The sequence below is a fragment of the Melopsittacus undulatus genome, chromosome 14, assembly GCF_012275295.1.
Source record: "Melopsittacus undulatus isolate bMelUnd1 chromosome 14, bMelUnd1.mat.Z, whole genome shotgun sequence".
Lineage (NCBI taxonomy): Eukaryota > Metazoa > Chordata > Aves > Psittaciformes > Psittaculidae > Melopsittacus > Melopsittacus undulatus.
The window spans coordinates 5,637,935-5,664,936 of record NC_047540.1 but is presented as its reverse complement, the minus strand read 5'-3'; the positions used below and the strand labels follow the sequence as shown (position 1 = coordinate 5,664,936).

The window sequence follows — 27,002 nt, the reverse complement described above, 5'->3', positions numbered from 1 at the left end:
CTCTGTCTAAAAGAACCCACTCAAGATGTCTGTGGCAATCAGTTTAAACACCACATACATGCATGCACAAAAGCATGATAAACTCTTATATACAACTGTTATTAGTAGAGTGCCAACAGCTATTGTCTCCATCATAACCCAGCAATGGCTTACAGCAGGGTACATCAGGGGCAACCTCCCCTTCCTGCCCTCCATGGCTCATCAAAGGAACAGGAGCCTTCATGAGCTGCATCAACTTGAGCATAGAAGACTGAGGACACCAGGATCCTCCCCATGATTTCTCTGTATTACTTCAACCCACCCATTGAGACAGTATCTATCTCACTGACTAATGGCATTCCCTGCTCACAACAGACGGTGCCAGAGCAGAGGCTTAATTAAAATCTCTTAGATGGTGCCCAATTACAGGACAATCTTTCTACATTTAATCCCCTTAGCATACCTCAGTATGAAGCAAGAGGCACTGCCAAGGTTTGCAGGAGATTTTACCTATAAATGTGGTTAGTCAGCAGGTTAGAGGGGGAAAAGAGTAGTTGAAGAAACAAAGTAAGATTGAGTAACAGCAGCACCTTAAGGCCCAGCAACAATCCCCTGCACTCAATGCAGCCAAGTTATGCTCCTACAGGGTAATGTCCTGAGAGCAGACGCTTTAACCCTTAAACCAAGGCTGAAGCTCCTCCATCACCCCAGCTCCCCCAGGTCAGTCAGGCCTCCTCCAAGCCTGCTGCACTCTGCATGGTGGCAGGGGAACAGCTCCCCCCCATCTCCTCAGCACCATGTATCACTCATCCTGATGCACCCTCTCATAATAAATACAGAAGAACTGAACACAGCCTCTCAAACCTGAACAGCCTCAGATGCAGCTGCATTAACTCCATTAGCTTTCCTGGACCAGCAGATCTAGCTCCATCAATCATCTCCCAGATGAAGTTTAGATACTCAGCATTCCCTTAGAAGAGCAGGACCTGTTGAAAGGCTCTAACGCCACTGCAGCAGCTCAAACACAGCTCTGCTCAGGGGAAGCAAAAACAGTGTTTTATTCTGCAAAGCAGAGAACATCAATTTAAGTGTTTTGGTTCTTTTTCCTTGTGGGGTTTCCCCCCCCCATGGAGTTAAAATGAAGTGACAAAAGGCTGCTAAGGGGAAAACGGATGTAGGATCCTGAGGTCACTGCAGATGACAAAAGGATTTAGCTGCCCCTCCATTTTATTTATCTTTATCCTTAGCACAAAGCACTGTAGTCACCTTGGAGACATGAGGCAGCTACAAAGGAATATGTCACAGGTCCAAAGGTGGCTCCACACAAAGTGTACTCAGTTCTGGGTAGTACCAGATGGAAATGCCATTTCTCCAGGAATTTCTGTAATGGTATTGAACCCCAGCATGCCCAGTCCCTGTGATGCCAGAACCCTGGAACGTTATGGTAAACCAGGTTTGTGTCTCTGCAAGCAAGAGCATATGGCAATTCTTCTTCCCTGTTCCCTTTGTCTCTTCCTCTCCTCCTCCCTGCTGTTGGTTTTAAGATCAAAAGCTTTGTTCTCTTGTTGGTAATTACGTACAAGTCACCCAGCCCCATTTTTCAAAGAGTAATTAAATGGTTATCAAGGAGAAATAGGTGAGATACAGGTAATGCTGCTGTACCTGCAAACAGGGCATCCCGGTAGGCAACTCACTCATCACCAGTATCACACAACTTCAAACAAAACACTTAATCTTTCAGTCAACTAAATATGGCCAAAGAGACCCTATGGCTTTTAGCTGCATACACAGCATGTTGATGGCAACCCTCCTCTTAAGTCTCCAGGCACTTGCCAGGGAAGAAAGATGAGGATGTGTAATAACCAACAGCAACTTCCACCACAGAAGACACTGCACACAATGCGAGCGAGATGTGAGCCAGACCAGTTACCCACAGTGCCAGGGAGCTAACAGCAGTGCAGATCTCTCCCTTGCTTTAAGTATGAAGCTATTGCAGTAATGATTTGCAAACATCTTCTCTACACACTGCACAGATACCAGAATGGGACCGTTCCTCACCGCTGTGCAAATGCATCCTGGTGACTTCTGGGGAGATGCAAACTGCCCTACTGGGGCTCTGCTTCTCTAAACAGACCCATCCCAGTCCCTGCAGGAGAACAGAAGCAGGCACGTGAAATAGAAGACTGAGTTACCAGGTAGATCATAAATGAATCTTCCCCAAGTGCTGGCCTAAAACTTCAAATAAGGACAACAAGCAACTAATTTAAGATTCGTACATTAAAAGCGTCCTGCAAGTCATCAGCAGATGAAAACGCTTGAAGCTGTCACACGGCTGCCTTGTTAACTGCTGTCTGCTGAAGTCACACAAGAGAATCTAACACAAAGGGGTGCAAAGAGCCTCCCGAGCCCCACAGCAATCACAGAGCCAGAAATAACTCCAGATATTCAAATTTTAGTCAGGTCTCTGCTGAGCTCCTGAGCCCAGCACAGTGGGAACCCAATCAGGAAACCAACCTGATTGGAGCAGCCTCTTGACAATGCTACAATCAGCAAGGTACAATGGGAACTCACAGAAAGGCCGTTCTGGAGCAACTGCAGGTTTCAGGTCTCCACATGCATCCCTCTGATCCCAGTTCAGAACAGTTCGGAACTTGAAGGATGAGCAGCTGGGAGAGGTTGGTCAGGGGTAACAAGCACAAACACTGCTTAAGAGAAGGGAAAGCCACATAGAGGCATGGAAGGGAAGCTGCAAATCCCATCTGACCTCGTGAAAACACAACTCCTACGCAAGGGAGAGAGAAATCTGCAGCCGTCGCTGTTCTCTGCTTTCAAGCAGATCCTGTGCCCATGGTCCTGCTGAAAGCCAGTGTGTGATGATGGGAGAAAAGGGAATTACTTGGGAGAAGCTGAAGGAGCAACGACTCAGAAGCAAGCTCCGATTGTAGCAAACAAAGCAAAGTCATGGCACTGAAAGATGACAACAGCCCTGGATGTCTAAATTAAAACACTGAAATGCATTTAATATTCAGATACTCATCACAAATGCACAACGCAAATTCCCTAATATACAGTAAAGCAGTTTATTAGCAAATGTCTCGTTGGATTAAATCTGCTCTTATTCTATTAGAGAACTTTCACACCACATTAAATTGCAAGACAACAGGATGTTTGCCAGCACAGAAACACAATTAACCCCTTCCCTGAAACACACATAGACATGACACTGACACAACAGGCCAAGGAAGCTCTTTGGAACATACGGCTTAAATGGAAGTTCGGGATATTGAGACAACAAACTGTTCTCCATCCATCAGCGTAAGAACATGTCAAGAGCACTCACTTCTCCCAGCCAAGCAGGCAGAACCCACTGAAATCCATCAGTGATGTTCAACAGTGGGAGAAGCACAGATACAGCTTCTCTGTTAACCATTTACCAGCCTTGAACATGCTGAACTAAGCAGTTACCTCCTCCTCTACAGGAGTATGCTTGGGGCTGGGGTTTTTTTTCCTCCTTTTACACTTGCTTACAGCTTATTTCGGCCTGCCTCCTGGTAGCATGAGCTTTGATGAATGACGAACAGTCATCCATCTTCCAGTGCTGCACTTCGATGATGAATTGAGTACATTGGGAAAGCAGTCTGAGGAAAAGCACAATTGATAGCCACAGGAAAGAGGGGAAAAAAGGGAGAAAGAACTAAAAAAAGAGAAAAAATACCCAATGTTGGGCAACAGCTACAAAGTTCAATGAGCTGAGCCTGATGTACACAAAAAATCTTAGCTCAACAAAGAATTGAGACACCAAACAGCACAGTGAAGCAAGGGCCGGGTTTTCAAGTCACTCATCTAGAAACATCCAGGGGAAGAATCCAAGCATCCATCATACAAGAGTCCATCTCTCATTCACTTTTGTAAGTCCTCTGTAAGCATTTTCAGACCTCTAGAAAGCCTCAATACCTTCCCTTGTTCCACTCGTTCCACCTTCCTCCACTGCACTAAATACACACTATTCCCTGCACAGCTCACCTCCTCATCAGAGATGGAACCTCCTCACACTGCTTTGTGCTCCTGGCTTCACCACATAACTTACATTTGTCTACCCAAGCTGCACATGAAGTTCACACCGGTGATGCAGAAGGGAAAATCTTATTCATCCCCTCCCCTTTCCCCAGTGTGCAGATTCTCAGGACAGGATTCAGGCTCCATCTCATGTTGTACTGGTGAACAGGCAGAAGATGCCCTATTACATCTATCTGTAGTCTTCTCACGCTCACAAGGACTGGAGCAATACCTGGATGCAACTGGCACACGGTGCCTTACTCATTTACTCCACCATGACCCTGCTTCTGAAATAATGATGTGCATGGGTTTTGCTTCTTCAGCAGAACCTCCCTCCCACATCTAGAGGGCAAAAGGAAACATCTGGCACTGCTGATGAGCACAGCGATTTGCCAAGGGGCTTCTCAGCCCCAGAGCAGCATTGACTACTCACCATACAAGGTTACCTGAGCAGAATTTGCCATCAGATGTAGGCATCCTTTACATAATACGTGAAGCAAAGCACTATGCTACCTCCTGATTAAATGATGAGGTCCCATAATTAAGATGATTCTCAAGCACAGTTGCACGATGAAGGTATGATTTATTTGCATAACTGAAATCATCTACATAAAGAGCTGATTTTCAACAGTGCTTCTTTAAACTCAGATTTTCCAGTTGGGTGACACTGAGGTCAAAAGGATCCATCCTAAACTGAAGTGATTTAAAGTAAAACTGATTTCCAGGACTGTCCATGACTACAGCATTCTTACTAGGGATTCTAACTGGATGCTGCTACTCTATTACTTTTTGAATGTATTACTGTCAGACTTCAGCTGCAATCAGACACTACATCAGACAATGGCAGACATGGCACAAGTCACCAAGCTGATTTCATTTATGCCTCAGATCTGGAGGTCTGAGATCACCAACTGCTTCAAATGCTGACACAGCATCACAGAATGGGTAGGTTGGGAGAGTTTAGTCAGACATAAGAGTATCTCCCCTGTCCAGCTGGTGAGCAAACTGCAAGATAGGAAATTACCCAAATGCACCCACAAAGCATTAAGCAGAGCTATAAACTGAAACCCATTATCCATCCTCCCACTCAAAGAGTCTCTTCTGGATTGAGGGAAGCTCCTCTGCACATTAGCTCTGCTTCCCTCTTGCTCCATTTTCTAATTAACTTCTCTGGATGTCTCGAATGACTCTTGATAAATCATTACTGTCAGGCACTCACAGAAACATTTCAAACCTTATCAGAGATAAGAAATCAAAACAACTATAAAAGAACCGCTCATAAAGAAGCGCTCCCAGTTTATTGCAGCATGAACGTCCAACCTACATTTAATCCCAGTGGCAGAAATGGGGACATGTTTATAAACAACATCCCTGTTATTCTGAGCAATGTACCTTGTTCTCAGGTTCCCCTGCTGAGGCAGTCCATCGTAGATAGATAATACATCAAAATCTTCCTCTAATGCAAAGGACTGGAAAACAAGCTGTATCCTGTTCTGCTCCTCAGCAGTGATTGTCCACGTGCAGTTTGCATAATTTGGATATCCATATGGAAAGCCTGGACTCTGTATTGTTCCATTTGGACCCTGCAAAACGTGACTGCAGTTCTGGGCTGGCAAGAGAAAAGACAAAAGTACAAGTCAAAACGGTGTAGGATGCACATTTAGTACATTCATCATCAAAACACATCATACACGATTCTTTCCACTGAATTTCTTCTCAGAGTCCCAGAGAACAGATAAAGGGAAAATCTAAAGATGCATCTTTGTCCTCCCTGCAGGAACTTGGACCCCAGATACCCATCTCATGCGTGCTGCTCCCTCTAGCTGGAAACATAATGGGCTTCTAACAGCTGGATTACAGCAGCTGCTGACTAACTGGGAGACAGATGCTTGCTCAGACACCCTTTCACTGCACACCACAGACTCCAACACACTCAATCATACACTGTGCATCTGTGGATTTAACATGCTCCAAGGGTGCCTGATGATGCTGTGTGCCTCAAGCATGAGGGGCTCAGAGGCCACAAACCAGCAGAACAACAGGGCCAAAGCAGATCCCCTCTTTTACTCCTAGCACACTTGAATAAGAGACAGAAGATCAGGTCCCAGCTGTGCAGACAGAGACAGACAACCCCCCTCACCTTGAAAGACCAAAAACTGTAATGGACACAATACATAATGAGGAGCTGAGTCACCAAATGAGCAGTATGTCTGGACAAGACTGCATGAAAACTGAATGGCAAAAGATCAGGAATGGAAGTTGTCCTGACTCTGGAATGAGCAGGACACAAAGGCCTGAACAAACAAACTAGTTTCGAGTAGTTACTTGGAATAAAAGAAGAAAACACAACATATCTCTGCTTGGCTTTCTCTCAGCCAGTTCTGGAAGCTTCCCACTCCTCACCAGGCTCACCACATAGCAACTCCCTGCCACTCAGTGTTCCTGAGGAGCTGCTGTAGAGCTGCATCTTCCGATGCCTGGTCCTGCACCCACCAGCTAAACACTTAACATCTCCCTCCAATCTCCTTTCCTTCCCCCAAGCGGTACCTGTGAACACTCCATCCCAAAGATACAGATCAACTGCCATGATGTACAGTTTCTGGGTATATGAGATTTGCTTCTCTCTGGGGAAACAGGTACATAAATATGGTTTGGGGGACAGCCTAAATGACAACTTCTCCTTAGTGTTCTCCTCTCCCTTCACTGCTGCTTTACCTGGATGTCTTTAGAGGCACAAAAAACCCCCTCTAAACGTACCAGTGTAAAAACCCCACTGGTATTAATGGAATAAATCCTCCACCCCAAAGCTGAATTCCAGACAGCTGAAATGAATTAAAAGTTACTACTTTGATTTCTCATTGCTTTTGCACAAAGGCAGCGATGGCATTGGCACTGCTGAGTCCCCACCAGCTCCAGGTAGAGAACGGCAGCGCAGTGCTCATTACAGCCAATCATAATCACATTGACCTACTTTGATGCAAAAATGCTTAGTGGAACTTCTCTCTGCAAGACAAAGTTCACAGCTTTATGAATCTAAAATGGCCAATCACATTTCCTACCCAGGGAATCTCTCCGTATCATGTTTATTGTATCAATGAGAGCTAAACCAGGTCTATAATCCACCAGAGATTAAAACTGAGCTGGGCATGGATGTCTTAACAAGGGCAGACTAACACACTTTGCATTTCCATGGCACCTGGTATGTGCCCCACTCAGTACACTCCATGAGTGAGACCCACCTCCCTCCTCTTCAGCTCCATTTATTTATGGAGTTCACTGAGAGGATGTATTAGCTCTGTGCCAGAAAGCTGCGCAGGACTGGGAATATTACTGTTATCAGGGAGGTAAAATTAGGCCTAGTTTGGCTTAATAACTTGGAGACTGCCAAAGACCCATAAGCTTCAGTTCTCTAAAATTCAATCAAATCCTCTTTTCTTCAACCAGACAGGCACTCAATAGGCAATGTGGGGATATTGAATCTGTCTCTACTGCACATTTTTTAATCATAAGTAAATGTCATCAGAACAATTTAAGAAAATTGGGAAATTAAAGAGGCTGTATCTCTCCATTTCCTGATGGTATAAAAGCTACTGATGCTGCATGAAGTTCAGAAAATAAATTCAAGGTCAGAAACATCAATGTTCCGAACACTTCCAAGGTCATGCAAATGGTACAAAGCTTTAGGATCAATAGAAATCCATCTCATCCTTGCAGAATTAGTGAGCAAAACAGAGAACAAGAAAGGCCAGCAAGATGTACACCATTCACACCTCACTGGAGAAAAACTAACCCCCAGCAGAACACAGGACACAGCAAACCCATCTCCTCAAACATGTTGATGACTGTGGTCAAGATGCGCTCTGGACACAGCTAAAACAAAACTGCTCACTGCAAACAACAGTTAAGGTTTTCAGAAGCAGGCAAATGAGAAGGCAAAGCTCAGGCTTGGCTGACAAAACCTCACCTAAAATGTAAGGCAGATGACATGGAAACACCCATTTCTCCTCTAAAGGCTTGCAAAACCAATTCTCTTTATCCCTTTATTTTTTATCCCAGGAGCATAAGAAGGAAGCTCTGCATGGACAGCACCAGTGCCTGTGCTATGAAATTCCAGGTGAATCCATACTTAAGGACAACACTCATCCAAAATCCCTGGTGTGTCCTCTCCAACCCAGTCAGACAGGGGGCACCTCCTCACACCTTACTTAAGCAATGGGAATGCAGTGCATCCCACATGGATTGAGCACCTATTGCCCTGCATCCCAGCCCTGCTGGAGCAATGCTGGGTGACCACGAGGAATGGCAGCAATGGCAGGACAAGCTGCACCCAGGGACCACCTTCTGCCCCCCTCTGCAGCTTAACCACGAGCCCTGGCAGCAGAGGAATGGCTGCACTTCCCCTCTCAGTTTGCCACTCTTTATTCAGAAGCTACAGCAGTGAATGAGAAAGGTAAATACACAAAGCTGCAGGATCAGATGTCATTCCCCAGAAGGCTGAATAAGGCAGTGTAAATATTTATGTGGTTATTCCAGCTTCTAATGCTATTATTCATGGACTCATACTTTCTGCAGGTGTAATGCCAATATGAAACTCATCAGTGGATATGCGTTTGTGGGCACGTGTCCTGGTTTGTGATGGAGATGACCAGCCTGAGACTGGAGCGAATTCTAACGCATCCTCTGCCAATGCAACCTGCTATTTTCAATTCTGGAAAGTGGTTTATTATGAGAGTATATCTTTTTAATGAATGCATCAGTGTAATTTTACTGCAGCAGCACTTAAAGTTTCCAGACAAGGACGAAGGCATTATCATACTTGGCACTGCTCAGTGGACAGAGCCCTTCTCCAAAGGGATCAGTCTAAGGGAGAGAGAAAAGAGAGACCCTAAGGAAACCCATGCTTGTGGTTGTGGGGCTTTGCAGAAAGACATCTTCACCCAGGGAACAACCATTTCCTCAATGACAGAGCTTACAAGTCAGCTTCACCAGTCTCCCCTCAAGACTTGTTTGGTGGGATATCTGCTGGAGCAATGCGAACAGGCTGATCCCCTTCACTGCTGGCTCCTACACACAAGGAATGTGATGGAGTATTTACTTTGCAATACGCTCACAGAAGAACTGCATTTCTAACAAATATGTGGCATTTTATAATACACAACTACTCCACATGCCTCCCTCAGAGCTTAGCATGACCCAACACTTAAGCAAGAGAACAAATACCAGCTGAACAGAGCTCTGGCTGCCTCTTACTTGAGTGGGGAAGATGCAAGCCCTCAGGCACCACCCTGGGTAAGGATCAGCCTCTTGCCATGAGGAGAGCAGGAAGAATGTCCTTATGCTGTAACACCAAGACTCCTCATAGTACAAGCTACGTGGCTGGAGACAGGAGCTGGTGGGAGGTTTATTCACGCTGTGTGTCTGAAATTGTTTCGACACACAAGCATGGGACTGTGCTTGTGACCATCACTGCAGCTTTGGAGTGGCCCATGTCCAACACAATGAGGCAGGGAGCAGAACCCATTCACCCTACTATGGCTGCAGTGTGGGGAACACTAACTGGTTCTCACATCTCCGCAGCCTCAAGCCTGGCGGTCGCGATGGTCACTGCACACTGATGGTCACTGCACATTGATCAAACCAGGCTACATTCACACAAGAGGAGACTCAATCATTCAAGCACATTCACAGCAACAGGATTTTGTTACTTCCACCAAGTAATCACCACTTACAGACAGGAGCAAGTTCCCTTGGCTGCTGAACCCATCAAGCCCCTGGCTGGAACTGGGTTTCATCCCCTCACATTGAATTCCAGCAGCTCCACAGGTTCAGATAAATTCCTACATTCAAATTCTGTCACTACAAATCTTCACCAGGTTGTCAGAAGCTAAATAACAAAGGCTTGTCTGACATTACAAGTGCAAAGAAAACAGGTACAAAACATTGTCTCCCATCTGTTTCCAATTCCTTAAACTTACCAGGCCAGATCCACAGCGGTGCGAATCAAGGAAGGATTTTAACTACTGTGATTTACACCATATGAATATCTAAGGGAGCAATACTTCAGGGAGAGGAAAACGGGATTTACTTCTGAAGTGCCTCCTAAAGCATCAGTTGATGCACTTTGTTTCTTAGCAGAAATCTAATTTAGCAAGCACTGATGTATGGTCACTGCACAATTCAAAAGGAACATATCAGATCACGTACAGCTCTCACCAGCATCATCTGTTGGTGATACATGGCTGCCTTCTCCTTAGTGCAGTAGCTTTCGGTATTGTCATTTTCTTTAGTTAATGTTACTTAGGCACAAATGTTTCTATTCTGTGTTGTTCCAGCCCATTCAATGAAATAGGTGAACATAAAAGTCTTTTCCCAAGAAAACTGAAATCCATATCCTGCGATGACACAAACACATTCCATCTGGCCTAAAATCCCAGGGACAAACCCTGCAATAGATTTTCAATACAGCAGCAATTCCTCAATCTTTCCTGTTTACGGTAGCATCCAGAACTTCCAAGCATCACTGCCCCATCCTCAGGCCTGGCCATGCTGCTCGGTGACCACGTAACATTCCCAACACAGCTTCAAAATGACACAGGTTTCAGATTAGGAAAAACCTGAGCAAAGGCATCACTCATTCCCTTAACGTCTGGCCCAGATTCAGCCTGTCATTACTTCAGGCTATGGCACTTTCTCCTATCCACACTGGACTCCAAGAACAGTCAGCTCTCCCCAGGCATCTCGTCCTGAGACAGGTGATTTTCAACCCACAGCTCACAATGCCTCTGGCCATGTGTGCAAGGCAAGAAAGGAGAACAGCCTCATGTCTGTTCTTTTCAATTTCCTGGACATGCAAAAAGCACCTATAGGGAAATAAAGGCACCTGACACTGGAAATGTTGAGGTGAACAGAGCCAACAATGGTGGGAAGCACCGGGCTAGGATAAATGAACCCAACCCGTTCAATGCTTCCTCATTTGATGATGGTTCTGAACCCCCAATGAGGCTGTGGGCTCCCCCCAGCCTCTCCCTGCCATCCCCACAACCCAATCCCTCCTCTACACCAAGCTAACCCCCTCCTTTGAAGAAAGAAGCTTTTCTTTATGATGCTTTGGGATTGTATTTCATGCTTGAGCCTTGAAAGGTCACGGGCGTAGAGGAAAAAAGGAAGCATCCAATTTCAGGTAACATCAAAAGCCATTGCAGGACACAACTTGAAATCACAAGAACATGACATTGCACATATGTCCTGTCTTACAGCTGCACTGCAGTCCCCTGACATGCTGAGAGGCCAGAGACTTCAGCTGGAGAGTAATGCCTCATTTGGCTAAGCCTAAGTGAGCACGCTGGTCACAACAAGCTGCCACATCTTCCCTCAAGGCTGAAGTCCTCTGCTCTCAACAGCACAGCATGCTGACCTGACACAGGCTGTCTCCTACCAGCCTGCTTCAGCCCTACCCTGGAGCAGCCTCAAAACAGAAGGACTTGAGGCTTCAAGACCCCCACCAGATTTGTCTTTTTAATTAAGAGATTGCTGTCAATCTTATTAATCTTCTTAAAGATCAAAGCCACACTACCTGTTGTGTAGCTGTAAGAACTCGAGCTGTTGCGCAGTGAGTACCAGGACACGTATCCTGTTGGGTTATCAAACAGACAGCATGGTGTCATGCTGGCTTTCCCCAGGTGCATCCTGTATCGCTCTCAATCACTCCTGCAGATTTATAGACCACTTTACCATCTGTAAAGCTTACAATCCAAACAGAATCAAAGCAAGCTAGAAAACAGGACAAGTATTTAGGAGTAAAAGCTTGCGCACAATGAGGGGAAGGGAGATGGATTCCTTCCAGTTTTACTGTCAGAAAGGGAGGCAGGAGGGCTTAAGGACTAAGAATACAAGATACTAAAAAATTACCCTGGAGTTGTTCTAATAAGCACCTAGAAACCCCCTGGAACACATTCTTTTCACTATAAGCAGTAACAGAGTAAATATTAATACAATCTGTGTTCATCAAGATGTTAATGAATACACATTTTCCTATTTAGAGCAGTGATCTTAAAAACTACTGCCTGTTAGGTGCCCTAAGTCGGTTTAGGTACTTGGAGAGACCCGGGCCCCACACCCCAGGGCCACATCCAGTGGACAGCAACACATAAAACATCAGGAAACATTTCAAGCACTCATAAAGGAAACGCTGCTTGGCCAGTCCTGCAGGGCCATGTCAATGACCACCTTACAGGCTGCTCCACACCACAAACACCTCGCTACCTTTCCCCATCCTCTGTGAAAGCCCCAGTGACAAAGGCCACATCGATCCCCTCATCTGGAAGGCTCCCAAACCATGCCCATCGAGCAGAGGAGTGGAATGGGCTCTGCCTGCTCTGGCTGTACCACAAAAGCAGAGACTGTTTCCACACTCTCCTGACCTACAGAGAGCCGGGCAAGCCGAGTTTGTTGATGCAAGGAACATACAGAGAGAGAAGGAAACCCCTGACCCTTTTAACAGGGAGCAAAGCACAGGGATCCTGTCGCCAAGGCCAAACATAGCCCAGCTCACCACGCTTTAAGCCAAGCTGAGCTTTATCAGCACCAAGATTTGCCATTAGATTCACACATCTGCTACAGAGCCCAACACCCAGTGCTGCAAGCTCCAGCTCGGGTCTTGGTTCAGCATGAAGCACACTCAGGCTGCTGCCCCAGAAGCAGCATCCATTTCCTAGGGTGGATGTTACCTATTTCAATGTCTTGCCCCTCTGTTAATGTAGAAGAGCATTAAACACAGCAGCTTCAGATGCACTTGACGTGATGGAACACTGGACCTCTTCACGTGTACGTAGTTTACCCCAGCCCAAGCGGTGATAACATCACACCTTGGCTGAAAGACCATTACAAAAGCTTTCCAAAGACACCATACAAAGGTTTAGCTACCAGGCAGCTCCAGCTTGCCTCATTTCTGCAAGGCAGCAGCAGAAAGCTCCCCGGAGGTATTCAAGAAAGCCTGAAGGTCAAGAAATGAAGAACAAGGCTTTGGAAGCCTCATGGAAAGAGGCTGTAGCATCTCTCATCACAAATTGCCATTCTGACCAGCGCCTGACAGCTAGCGGCTCGGTCCCACTCGCTGACGTTGCTAGGGACAGTTGCTAGGCACAGGCACACATGCAACAGCTCAACCGCAGCTCAATGCAGGGCAGCCTTGGCAGAAACAGAGAGGGGAGGGGAAAAGCCCCTTGGCTTTATATATACAGACATTTCTTTGAATGGTGAACAAGTAGGTAATAGAGTTTGGCAATACTGCAGACAAACTAGCTTGCTACTCGCTGGCTTCACTAAGAGTCACCATTCAATTCCTTCCTTCCCTTCACAACAGTCATGCTCTTGGCATGCAGCAACACCAATTGTTTGGGGTTTTAGCTCAATCCCAGGCACTGCGGGAAGCCAAGAGCAGCAGGAGACAAGGGGAAAGAGAAGTGACAGCCCCACAAGCGAGCAGGAGCGGTTGTTCTTAGCCATGAGCCTCACACAGTTTGGACCTGGATTTTGGCCTATGGCTTCTTCACAACAGCAGTGATTTAAGCAAAGTCAGAGGCTGCAGTGTTCCCACATACCTGCAGGACACGGGATGTGGCCTCTTCTCTCCAGCATTAGGCACAGGATAGGAGAAGCTCTCATCCATCTGCCTGGACTCCAGTACTTGATCTAGATGACACAGTATTAGCCACCTCCAGACCACAAGTATGGGATGCTTTTAAACAGCAGTAACCAAAAACCTGCAGTCGCCCACAGATGAGGCATCAAACTGACCATGATGCGACCTCCACACCCCAAACAAGCATGAACATGGCTGTGCTGGTGGTTGCACAGTCCCACCCCTCGCAGCAGCCACGCAACAGCCTAAAGAACCTGCAGAGGTTCACTCATTCCCGATTAAACTGAACCTCGTATGGACCATCCATTGCTTGAAATGATGGGCTCAGCTCAGAGAGGTAACGGGTATCCCAGTGCTCAGCCACAGCAGCCTCTTCTCAAGGGATGTCATTTCCTCCCTTCAAAACTTTCTCTTTCAGAACTGTCTCTTAATCAATTCTGACTGCTCCCTGAGCACCACAGCTCCTCGACACAGCCATTGTCAGCATAATAATAATACCAAGCACTTATATAGCTCTTTCCAGCTTCAAAGCAATTCACAAGCATTAACCAATTAATGCACGGCCTTCCCAAGCTGTCTGCAGTGTGAGGAACAGCCTCACTGCCTCTCCCTGGCACTTCCCTTCATGGCTTTCCAATTACCCCAATATCTTTTCATCTCATCCCACCATCAGTCTCCTTTCAAGTGCTTATGCTTCATGTTTCAAAGTGAGCCACAGAAGTGCTGCCCCACGCTCCAGTAACAAGAGAATGGCTTTGCAGCACCATGCAAGCTTGCACACTTCATTTGATAGCAAGCTTAAAACAACGCAGTTTAGCACATGGTTAAGGCTCTGAGATGGAGCCTGGGATTTGTCCCTGGCCTCATGGCAAGGTATCCATGAGATTGGGTAACTCCTTTGTGCAAGACTTCTCAAAACCAAAATGAGTTCACCCAAGGACCACAAGTCCCTTTTCAACAGGAATTAAAGTGGACCAGGTTTACAAGCACCTTTTTATAACCAAAGAAGTGCAGACAGATGCCCTGGAGCTTTACAAATGCACCTGAGTTTCACTGCTAACATATCCTCTTATAAAAGCCCACTGGGCAGCTATACACATCCCTGACAACCTTGCCCTGGGAGCTGAAGACTCAATGGAAATGTTCAGCATGATTCAAAGGCTTCTTAAAAGTTTACTCTTATTTTCCCTCTGCATCAGTAAAATGAACACAGATTTAGTTTTTCCTCCACTCCAGTCCCACCACCTGTGCACATGGCACAGGGCAGGCAGGGCTTTCTGCTCGCTCTGCAATTCCCATTATGGGAATGTCGTCAATCTCAGATCTCATCTGTGTCCCACAGGCCTGGTGCTTCACCCAGCAGTTACCTCAACACAGCTGAAATGAGAACCCAGGGAAAGGCAGTTCAGTTGATAGGAAACTTGTATACAAACCCCTGCAAAGGGACTCCAGTCACAAGCAGCATCTTCACCCACTCTCATTTACAAGGTGCTAATTATTACCTCCAAACCAAACTTCTCAATTTGTATCTCAATTATTTTCCAGATGGAGAATATTTGCATTTAAATGGTCTAATCTGTTGTGCTCAAACAAACTCATTTTCATCTCAGGTGTCCGGACTCCTTCATCTCAAGGAATGGAAGAAAGGTGAACCAAGGTTCAAGGTGAAATCCATCTCACAAACCACACTGACGGCCTTATCTAAAGGCTTCCTCCTGATAGATTTTCATCATTAGTCTCCATTCCGCCTGCTACCAATCCATGCTATCATGAAAAGACTTAAAAGTAGCTGCAATTTCATTTGCCATTCATTATGAAGCTGTATCCCCATCTATAAAGCTCAATGCTCCCTCAAGGCCAGTGAGGATGGAGCTTGCCCCAGGAGAGATCTTTGACCCAGCTACAAATCTCATCTCATAATAATTTAGCAGACCTCAGCCTTGAAACTCTCACAGTATTAACAATTTCATCATTACACTGATAGAGAACCACCAGTTTAAAGAGAATAATGCACTGGATATAGAAATACATCTGTCCTAAGCTCAGAGTGAGCTGCAAGTATTTTGTCTCCTCCCCACCATGTTTCAGTTTCTAGCTTATAACTTTAAACATCAATAGATTAAATGTGGGTATGTTTTCATGCATTTATAACTATATGGTAAGTACAGAAGTCTACTATATATATACCATGGGAGTTGCAGTGAAGCCACAGTGCCTTTTCAGCATGCAGGGCTCAAAACAGAGAAGATAGAGAAGTTCTATATACAATGACACAGAAAAACTGACTTCTAATATTCAGCTCATGCCATAAGGAGCAAAGCAGCTGTCGCTAATGTCCAGAATCTCATACCTTCAGATATTAAAGAAACAGAAGAATCCTGAGTAAGCAGAGCCTGCACTTATTAAAAGCTCTTTGCTTCTACCACAATTCTCATTTCCCTACAGTCTCCACAGAGAAAGGTTCTATACATTTTACAAGTGCTTTGAGATCTTCCCCCAAACACTCTGCCAGGCATTTGCGTTACAACAGCTTGCACTTGTATTATCATATCTGAATTACAAAAGGAGGCAAACAGAAGGCAATTTCTCCAGGGAATTTTTGTAGGGATATAAATCCAAGTTTACTTGATTCTGTTAGCAGCACTTTCCCATTCACTTCCTTCAAGTACTGCTGCACTTGATATTTATTACCTAATGCCTACTTGTCACCTTGAGCAATCAATGGAAGTCACAAGTTGACAGTACACAGGAAAGTTAATTCAGATCACCCAATGGGACAATAAATAGCTTCAAAAGGTTCTGAATAGATTATCCATAGAAAAAGGGAAACACTTGGATCACACTGAAATTTTCAGTCCCTTTACACATGAATTTCACATGTACCACAGCTGAAGCTCTCAGCTCTGCTCTAAGGATACCTGGTCCTTTGTCCACACACAAGCTTGGCAACTGCTGGATGCGCTGACTCTGCACCACCAGACTCACTGACCCAAGACAGAACAAGTCTCACACTAGGGACCAACCTGCCATGACTTGGACACGAGCATCCCCCCCAGCTCCAGGGGCTCAACCTACTTGTAAGCAAAGTCCAAGTCATTTCCATACCACTTCAGCATCCTGTGAACTCCACCTAAGTATAACAAGGAAAATAAGAACTTCTCTCCATTACCACTAACATTATGTTGTACCATGTTAATTTTCTTTAAAACCTCATTTTCACTCATAGACATATTCTACTTAATCTTAGTTTTCACACCTAAAAGCAGATCAACAGCTTTCCTTCTCAACCTACACAGCTCTCAGGCAAAGACTTAACAAGGGGTGAACAGAATTGACCTGTAGGTTCAAATTGGGCATTTCTTGTCTCATTTGCTAAGTGCACTCATGATAAAAAGGGGGAAACTCCCCATACCAGCCCTCAGTGTCAGATTCCTGGGCAAAGGAGGTCATAATTTGTTCTCTAATTTAAGACTGTCACAGAACATAGTAGGAACAAATGACAGACCCTCCCGTAAAGCATTTTCTGGACCACTTCAAATCCAATACAGCTGCTTTACCATCCTTTGAAGAGCTACTCACAACACTCTTTGATCATTCCAGGGCTGCTGTCTTTGGAGGCTGAGAGTTAAACCCAACATTAGAAATAAAGCCCCAAGTCTGTATTTAGGGACAAGCTCCCTGCCCTTCCAGTGCTCATTATTTCAGCAGTGGACAGTATTTTAATACTAACAGAGTGAGTCTTTCTCCAAGTGATGCTTAACTTTAATGAAAACATCCCAGGATGGTCACTGACAGATGTACAGTGTCCGCAATCAGTGCCTAACCTTTCCCTAATGGAGGCAAAACAACAATAGAGGGATATAAACAATATGCTGCATGATGCAAGTAGCATCTTTAAAACTGGCATTGCCTTTGGAAAAGCACCAGGCTTCATTATCCTTCTGAAGATCTCCTTTCCAGGAGGAAATACATTTTTCTTGATACTATTATTTGGTGCATCAAATGGGAAAGGAACATTGAATTGTGCCTTTGTTACAGAAAAAATGAGCCTCCATTTTCTGTACCTCCAACTTGGCTTTAACTGTTCACCAACGTCAGAGCAAGCCTCTAACAAAGGACCAGATCCTCCTTTGCCCTGCAGCAATGAGGGAAGAACCCTGCTGACTGTAATAGAGCTGCAGGGTTGGGACTGGGTGACCTTTACGGTCCCGTCCAACCCAAAGCAGTCTATGGCTCTGTGATTCTATCATTTTCCACTCTCCAGACAAGAAGCTGAAGCTCACCCAATTTAATCAACTGCTTCAAAGCCAAAGAGTCTGTGGCAGGTTAAAAGCTGAAGATCCAGACAATCCTTCCTGCCAATACCTGCTCCTCCTGAAGGCCAGGATCCAATTCCCTGATGCTTCCAGCAAATTCTTAGCCTGCTTGATGATATTTGTGACTTCCAGTTTTCTAGCATGAACACTTTCAGCAGCAGACAGACAGCTCCCACCTCAATGTCATTCACAATTAATCCCAAATTGTACATTAAATGGTTGAATTCACTCCAAGCAATCAAGGGAGAGAACCAAGAGCATAAAACTTGTGTAGCTAATCAACCTCGAGCAATTTGTGTGTGCTGAAAGCTCCTCACAAACATCCCCACATCTCTCTGCAGAATAAAGCTGTGAATTGTTGGAGGATTTTGCAAGTTCTCCTTAGCCCCATTTTACAGATGGGGAAGGGAAAGGGAATGACTAAGGCTCGCCTCCCCAAGGATCTGTGAGTGCCAACAAGCCATGGAAAACAGCAAGAACTGGGCTTTAATGACTTCTACAAGTCAAGAGAGAGAGTGAACAAATAAGAGCTCAGTGAACCAGAAAATCCCCAGTTGTGGTTAATTCTCTAGCTGTGATTAACTCATCTTTCTTGTCTATTTTAGTACTTCCTGCACCTTCCCATGCAACCAGCTCCAGGCACTGGCAGCACCAGGATTACCAGGCTGTGACCCAGGCTTGGGGAAACATCCTGTTGGCAACTGAGACACAGCTAAAGACTTCTCCCTGGAAGAAATGGAGGTGACCATTTCATTAGGCCACAACACACTGAACATTCCCAAGCCTAATGCAAGCCAGAGGCCAAAAGAACCCATCTTCTCTTGCTTTTGTTTTCAAGTTTTCTGGGTAAAAACACCTTTGTTTGATATTCATTGCTGGTTTACCTGCCTGGAAAGGGGAACTGCAGACACTTTGATAAATGGATTGAGAAATTGGTCCGTTTCAATGAAGCCACTGTAAAATACCTTCACATCCACCAGCACAGACACAACCCAGAGCTCATCTGTGTAGAGAAGGCATCTCCAGAACCTCCAGCAACACACAGGAGTGAGAGCACTGAGCCTGTTCCTAGCTCTGCAGCCAGCTGCTGCATGACCTTGGCTGAGCCCTTCCGCATCCAATTCTGCCTCCCACCTCCCCTGTGCTTACAGAAGCTGCTTCTGCCCAGTGCCTCCTCTTTGGGGGCTAACACCGAGGCAGGAGCAGCAATGCCTCCTTTACATGCAGGGGAGGAAGAAAGCCTTTCCAGCAGGATACAGAATGGTTACGGGTGGATGGGACCTTAAAGATCATCTATATAGGATGCTGTTCATTTCCTTCTAGTTGCAAATGTCACCAAGAATTCCTCAGGTGGAAGCCCATGTGCCAGTGAAGGCTGAGGTACCAGGCTTTCACGCCAACTTGGGGCAGCTGCACACCAGCATCCCTGTCAAGGCCAGGCTTATATATGTACAAGTAGAAAGCTGTGTCCTGGTGACACTGGTTGCCTTTCTCAGGCACTGTTCTTGGACAAAGCTGGCTTCAGAAGCAGACTGCCAGCAGTGCAGGCAGGAAGCCCCTCTGTGCTATGGCATCCACCTTTCTTCACAGTCCTCCAACACTACAGAATTATGGACCAACAATCACTGATAGTGAAGATTGAACACTCCTACAGACGAGGGCTGCCTCCAGCTGTACATCTACACCACACTAGACGCATAAGAATGACTGCTCATGCAGCTGCTGAGTACCCCTTACTGTAAGTTCCCCTTCCTTCAACTGTCTGAACACTCATCCCCCCAACCCCAGGTCATGAGTTCATTTTCAAGCAGATTTTCACAGTCAATAATGGCAAGGATTTATTTCATTACTCTCCTATCACACATCTCCCTGGCAACCACAGCTGCTCTGGGCCTCACAGTTGCAAGATCCTTCTCCTCTTCCAGTGAAGGCACAGACCATCAGATCTCCCTACTCCATGATGATCTTGCCCTCTAGGAAGTCACCAGAGCCAGGACTCTGACACAGCCCCCAGTTCCCTTTCCACCCAGCAGACAACAGTGGTGTGCACCCAAACCAGACAGTTAAGGACTACAGTGGGGATGCTTGTACCTCATAAGGACAATCCCTGCAACCACTACTGCAAGGGGCTGAGCCCCGGAATACACCTCACATTGGGAAGGAAGAACCAACACTATACTGCTCATTACAAAGTCACATTAAATAAGGGGGAGGGTATGGACACCAATCCCAAAAGCCTCTTTTCCCACTTTCATGCAAGGGAGACAAAGTATTACATCCAAGTTTCCTGCAGCACAGTGTCTCCATTCTGGCTGGCTGTGTCCATGGCAGCAGCAAAGAGACTGAAACAGAGCTAATTTGATTTCTTTAATCACTGGGATTTTCCCAATTACACATTAACCACAATCACACCAGCCGGCCACGGCATAGCATGGCAAAAGCACATCTCTTTTACAGATTACTGCACTGCATCATGTTTATTGCAAGCAAAACACAACCATTTCCATAACTGCACTGTACTTCACTCCTCCAGAACCAGTGTGTCAACACACAAACTGTGGGTGCTACTATCACTGTGCTGGATCTCTGTGCCTCGATTCCTTCGAAAGCCATGCAAGTGTCCTTCCACAGGAGACCTCAGAAACAACGATGTTCCAGCCAACACGATGGTGGCCCAGCCTCTTAACTACAGGCACATGGACACAGAAGGATGGTCCAGATGACATATCCTCTTCTCCCAGGACCAAGGACAAGGTACATCAACATGATGCTGTGTTCCCAATCCAGAGACCAAGAAGCCAGCCTGATCCCAAGAGCTGTACCCTCTGAACCTTTTCCATAAGTGACTCCTTCCCAGTAACAAAAGACAGGACCAAGGCACGAATGAGTACATGGAAATCATTCATTCAATTTAGCTCCAATATCCTCACTGCTTCAGCAATAGTAGGACTTGGATCAAACGATACACTCAGCTACTGTCATCAAATATTGTCGCTCCATCATATGCCACAATCAAATGTAATCAGGCTGGCGACTATTCCCTTCCTTCCCTCCTACAAAAACACATCTACCCACCTCTTCAGAGAGCTCATGCCTCATGCCCTTACCCCTGGAGAACAAAAATATACTCAAATCACTGAGTATTGCAACCGAAGCTGCCCCCCAGAAGTGCCCCTGAATGGCTCTTCATCGTGTGAAGGTAACAGTACAAAATAAAGGGATGATTTACAACATAAATACGCACATCAGAATCCATGAGCACCTTCCTGCTCCTCCCCTCTTCACAGGAAGAGGCTGCCCAAAACTATTTTCCATCAAGAAAACAGGTAATTACAATGGGTTTAGACTGATCAGACCCTAACTCAAGCTGGTGCATCTTCCTGTAACACGGTGCAAAACAAGATGCTGACCAGCAAGGCAGAGTGAGTGAATAACAGTATTGAGACCCCCTCCAAAAACATTGCATATCTGCACATTCATGCAAACCTGGCCAATACATACCCTAAATACACCTTCTACTGCCCATGCATAGCTAATTACTAAGGACAGAACAGAAAGGAAAACCATTGCTGATCCCACCCGTTCTGACAACCCAGGAACACCATTTCAGGAGCCTCACAACACTGCATGACCACCTCCTTGGCACAAACAAGCTCCGTTTCTTGCATAGCGGCAGCTGAAGAAGGGACATGCTTGTGGGCCATGTTTTAGAAGGACATTACTGGGCAATGGGACGAGTGACAGAGCACAGCTGATGTGCTGCGAGCAGGGCTTCTCTCCCCTTTTATTTCTAAGCCAACCAGAACTACTAACGGGTAGTTTCACATATACAGCTCTACTGCCACACTATGGGTACTCTTGGTTATTACTACCCACACCAACCCCAAGAACAAGCGAGGTGAGAACTGAAGCATCTCAGCAACTTTGCTCCACAGAGGTTCAGCATCTGCTCAGCGAAAGCACTAGAAATCCAAGCCCAGACTAAAGCTACCTTCTGGAATTAAACCCTACAAGCACCGAGGAGGCTGTAAAAGGTGGGTGCATTCACTCTGTGGGCATTGACTGATCTGGGTACCAAGCACTAAGCCACTGATTTCAAAGTTGGTTTCTTGCTTTGACAAAAGGATCATTACAGGATTTCAGAATCTGTTCAAAAAGGAGATCTACTGATCTGTGTCCCCAGCTCTGATGCTAATAAACACCTGAGGTCTAAAAGGCTTTTGTAGATGATCATCTGCTCACAAAGAGAAACACTGAGCACCAAGCTGCAGGTGAAGGATCCAGAACAGACAGCACTCTAAATGCAGAGAGAATGGAGCTAGGGGCCTGGCAGGAACAGATGATAACCTGAGCAAGCATACAGAAAGGAGCCTGCAAGACCTAGCACAAACAAGCTACAGGCAGCTTACAAGGAGAAGCTGTAAACCCCTGATCTAGTGCATCATGTATTGAGGTGCCTCTACATTGGTCTACTTGCACCAGAAGAGCACAACAGAAGCTGCTGGAATGGCTCTGTCTTCTGCAAAGGGTAAATGCTCCTGCTGAAGGAAGAATATTCACCAAAGTAAATACTCATCCTTAACTGGGACCTGCAGGTTTTCCGGGGGTTTTATACCAGCTCCTAACAGACACCTCCAGCTCACAAAACACTTTGGGTCCACTGCAAGAGTCCCCAGAGGAGCAGTTAATGCTTATCCTGGATCTGCTTCCATCATAATATCAGTGTTAGATTCCAGACTAAGTTTTCCCAGAAACCCCAAGCCCACGAAGCCTTCACACACATCAACACAAACACGCATTCCTCCAGCCTAGAGACAGCACACAAGACAAACGTTACTTGGAAACTCTGGCAAACCGGGGCAGTGCACGGTGCTGAAAGCAGAAGCTGACAACACGCAGCTCTCCCACTCTTCCCCCTCCTACACACAGGACAGTCCCTAAATATTTGCTGTTTACACCAGAAAAACTTCAGTCTTTAGATATGTTTTTGCTATAAGGGCAATTGCAGAAACCAGGGAGGAGCCGTGAGCAAACCCCCCCCCCAAATTCAAGTCTTCTCTTTCTATCTTTCCAGTCAATATACGCCTATCTCACAAAATACGTGATGCTGAGGCCAAAGAGCTCATATAAGAGATAATAAAGATAAGGGCAGGAGGAATAAGAGCAAAGTATTTGCATCTTCATGCAAGGCATTCTGAATCGGTTTTACCAGCTATGGACAAACACTGAATTAAGATGCAAGGAAAAGACGGAGGGAGAAAGCGTGAAGGCATTTTTCACAGTCATCTTCCATCTCACACAGCAACTGTGCCCAAGTGATTTGACCCACCAGAGCAGGGGAATGCCATCAAATAAAGCCACCTTCCATTACCCCACTGCTTGAAATTGTTGCTCCCAAGGGCTACAGAAAGAAACTGTCTTGTACAGAGCTACAAAGGTCTGAAGAAAACATACTCCTTATTGAACACGACAGGGTAGCATGTGCGGCCACACAAGTGCATGCACACACACACAGTGTCATCCCCCCCACCTCCAAAGAGGATTAACAGAGCTCCTTTGATCTAAGGAGCAGGAGGAAAAATGCCCCTAAAGTTGCCACCTTCCTGCATTCCACTTACCAGTGACCGAGACCGTCAGCAGCCCCATGGAGAGCAGCAGCACCCGGCTCCAGGAGCTCAGCTCCACCGTCATGACAGCAAAGATCCCCAGTTTCCCCCAGTTCTCTCCAACGCTGCAGCTGCATCCCGGCTCGTCCCATCCCAAGGAAGGTTGCATGTCAAAGGGCAGCAGGAATGGGGCGTGCTGGGGGTTGGTTGCTGTTGGGTTTCCCCCCTTTTTCTTCCCTTTGGCTCTGGGCTCGTCCTCGGCTGGATGGATGGAGAAAGGGAAAAGGGGGGAAAAAAAACAGGTCAGGCTTAGGAATGTTCTTTTTTTGGTTGTTTTCAGCCCAGAAAAAATCCCACCGCATGGAAGGCTCTGAGCTGCTGCAGCTGGAATGAACCAAGTGTGGCAGCAGCTCGGGGAGAGGAGAGGCAAGGCAAGGAGAGGAGGGCTGGCTCGTCCCTCCCGGTGCCTGTCTCCGAGCCAGCTCCTCGGCATTAGCAGCACACAGACCCCAGGGATTTATACTTTTTTATTAGCCAGTTGATTAATCATTCCCGTATCTTTGCTCTCCTCTTCACTAAGTGCTGGGGAGGGGAGAGGGCAGGGGGGCTGTGAGGGGCTGCTCTGCAGCCACCCAACAGATCTGCCTTGGTTTCATTCCCCCAAACCAGTCCTCCCACCAGCACCCACCCTCCCCACACCAACAAGCCCCACACCAGGCTTTAGCACGGTGTTGATCTGGAAGGCACACTACAGGTTTCTCATGGAGGAACCGGTCCCAGAGCCCCCCATTTTGCCTGGATCAGAGCGTGGTGTGCATATGTACACACACAGACACACAGCATCACTGCTATTAAGACATCTGCGAGAGCAACGCAGGCTCCCAGCACCCCCCACCCCTCCTCCGTGCTCTGTAAACAACTTGATGGTATTGACACTATTTTGGTGATGAAGCAAATTTTGCTACAAACACAAGAGACATCAGGAAAGAGCCATTTTAACCCCCCCAGTCTGCAAGTGGTCCCCACAGCACAGATCCAGCAATGCCCTGGCAATGGTGGGAGTGGGTCAGGAGGTGTTCTGGAGGTGCAAAAGGCTGTGCTGGCCCCTGAGCCAACAGGCAGGCTTGGCCGTGGTGCTGTTGCCCCTACAGAAGGGGCGAGAGGGGTATTTCTCCATCACCACCCTTTTTATTTAAGCATCTCTTAGTACATTTGTCTCTGTAGCTACATGCAAGATGGGGAAAAATGCAGTCTGTTAAAGGCACATTCAGGGACTTAATTATCTTGGTAATGATGCTCAGTTCTGGGGATGAGAAAAATAAGTCAAACGTGACAGCAAAGCTTTAAGAATAAATGGAAGAGATACCCTCAAATATCCTCCCCCATCTCGGCCAGAAGCTGCTCGGGTGCTTCCCCTCTCATTCAGACAAGGAGCAAGCCCTCTCCCACAAACAGCATTCCTGCTGGCAGACAAGGGGGGGTTCCAGCCTCACATCCCCCCCATCACTACCCCTCCTCTTCCCCCTTCCTTGCCCAGGGAGGCTGCTGAGGCAGGGCAGCAGAGGGGCCCCGCAGCAGGACCTGGTGCTGAGCCCCCCAGCACCCTGCTCACCCCGTGCTCACCACTCACCCCCTGCCTCAGCGCTTTGCATCTGCTGCAAAACCCCTCTCCAGTCTTGTTCCGCTTGCCCTGAATGAGCTTATTTGACAGCTAAACCCCAAATTACATCGAGGGCTTGCAAACCTGTCCCTCCACCCTCAAATCCATCCTTTCTCACTCACTTTCCCTGGGTCTCCGCTGCATTTCAATCCTTCCACTGCCTACATTGTGAACCGATGCCAAGAGCCAAGGCAACCAGGGCTGTTACATGAAAGAGTTGCTTTATGTCTGTTTAAACTGCAGTATCCTATTCAAATAGACCTTATTGTTCAAAGGCACAGATCCAAACACAAAAGGATCAGAGACCAGGGTACCACACTTCACAGCTCCATACACTGGTTTTCCCTTATACAGCTCTTCTCCTTAAAGGATCCCCCCATCCCAATATCGCATTCAGCTGAAGATGTGACTTGGTTGCTGCGCACCCGCAGGGTACGGGCTGAGCCAAAGTCAGCCCTGCATCAGGAACAATCCACGGGCATAATAACATCATTGAGGAGATACAATCCCACTTTATGCCCAGTTCATAAAATCATATCTATTTCAAACCCAAAGTTTCCTCCTCAAAACCACCCTGGTTTAGGGTTTAACTCCCTCCCAGAAATACAGTATTTGCTGAATGGACAACAGTGATGAATACAACAGAAACCAATCACCAACTCCTTTGATTACAACCCATCCCTAACACGGAGGCACTCACACGTTCTGGTTCACAGCCCATTTCTAACCCTTACCACTCCCTCAGCTTCTCACCCTGCAGAATCACCCATACTCAAAGGGAAATCAAACCCTGCCTTCAGTGCAAGCACCGAGGTGTGCTCTGCACTGCCACCCGCAGTCACAGCTCAGCCAAGGGGACTGGTCCCTCACTGCTGCCTTCCACGTCCTCTGCAGGTATTCAGTCAGCTTCTTTATATTGCATTTCTCCCATTGTACCTCACCCTCCTGCCAGAACAGCCCGAGCTGCTCTGTGAGTCCTCCAACGAAGTAAATCACAGCAACTGCAACGTGCCCGAGTTCCAGGTTAATCCACAGAGCATTCCTACACATGCATCATGCCCAAGGACCACAGACAAGTGCCCTGGCTCATCACCGCAACCACTCTGGTGACAGGGGGAACTGTAGAGGGCACTGGGACCATGATCCTGTTCCATACAATTTTAAGTACCAGAATTGGTAGTTTGGTACTGGGGGGGGACCATCCAAAAGCCATCTTGACAAATGCCACACAATTTCATTCGCTCTCTCTTAACTACATTTTATCACTATTAGGAGGAAAAGAACATTTATCCAGACGTAACTATGAGTTAAGGGATAGCGATGAATAATACCTTTATTAGCAAGGAACTCCACTCACCATTTAACTTACATGACAAGAGAGTACAGTTTTGGATTATCTGAAAAGAGTTCAGTACAGAACCAAGACCTCAGTGTACAGTGTAATGCTTTTTGGTAGCAAAAAATAGTGTTGCATCTGAAGGTGTGCACATATCTTTTAGATTTAAAAGGATACTTTGCCTTGTATTTTCACACTGAGCTCAAGCTTTTTAGCCCAGTACCCAAAATGCCACAGAAGATGTCAAAAAGAATCTGTACCCAAAGCAAAATCCAGTATCCATGATGCTGAAAAATAAGCAAGCTCCAATACTGAGAACAAATTCTTTGTCCATGGCAGTGGAAAGAGCTTACATGGGGGCTAAAGGGATGGAATATGGTGCTAGATGGGCCATACACATGGATGCTGC

The 27,002-nt window shown here is 46.4% G+C and overlaps 1 protein-coding gene across 1 annotated transcript in view; it reads right to left on the bottom strand.

Annotated features, from left to right (window-relative positions):
• CSMD2 (CUB and Sushi multiple domains 2) overlaps positions 1–23,766 on the bottom strand; it is a 239,718-nt gene extending 215,952 nt beyond the window's left edge. The window contains exons 1-2 of the mRNA XM_034069226.1: positions 23,610–23,766; positions 5,428–5,644 (exon numbers count right to left, since the gene is read on the bottom strand). Of these exons, the coding sequence (XP_033925117.1) occupies positions 5,428–5,644; positions 23,610–23,766 (374 nt within the window). The remainder of the gene's footprint in view (positions 1–5,427; positions 5,645–23,609) is intronic.
• Positions 23,767–27,002: the final 3,236 nt, after the last annotated feature.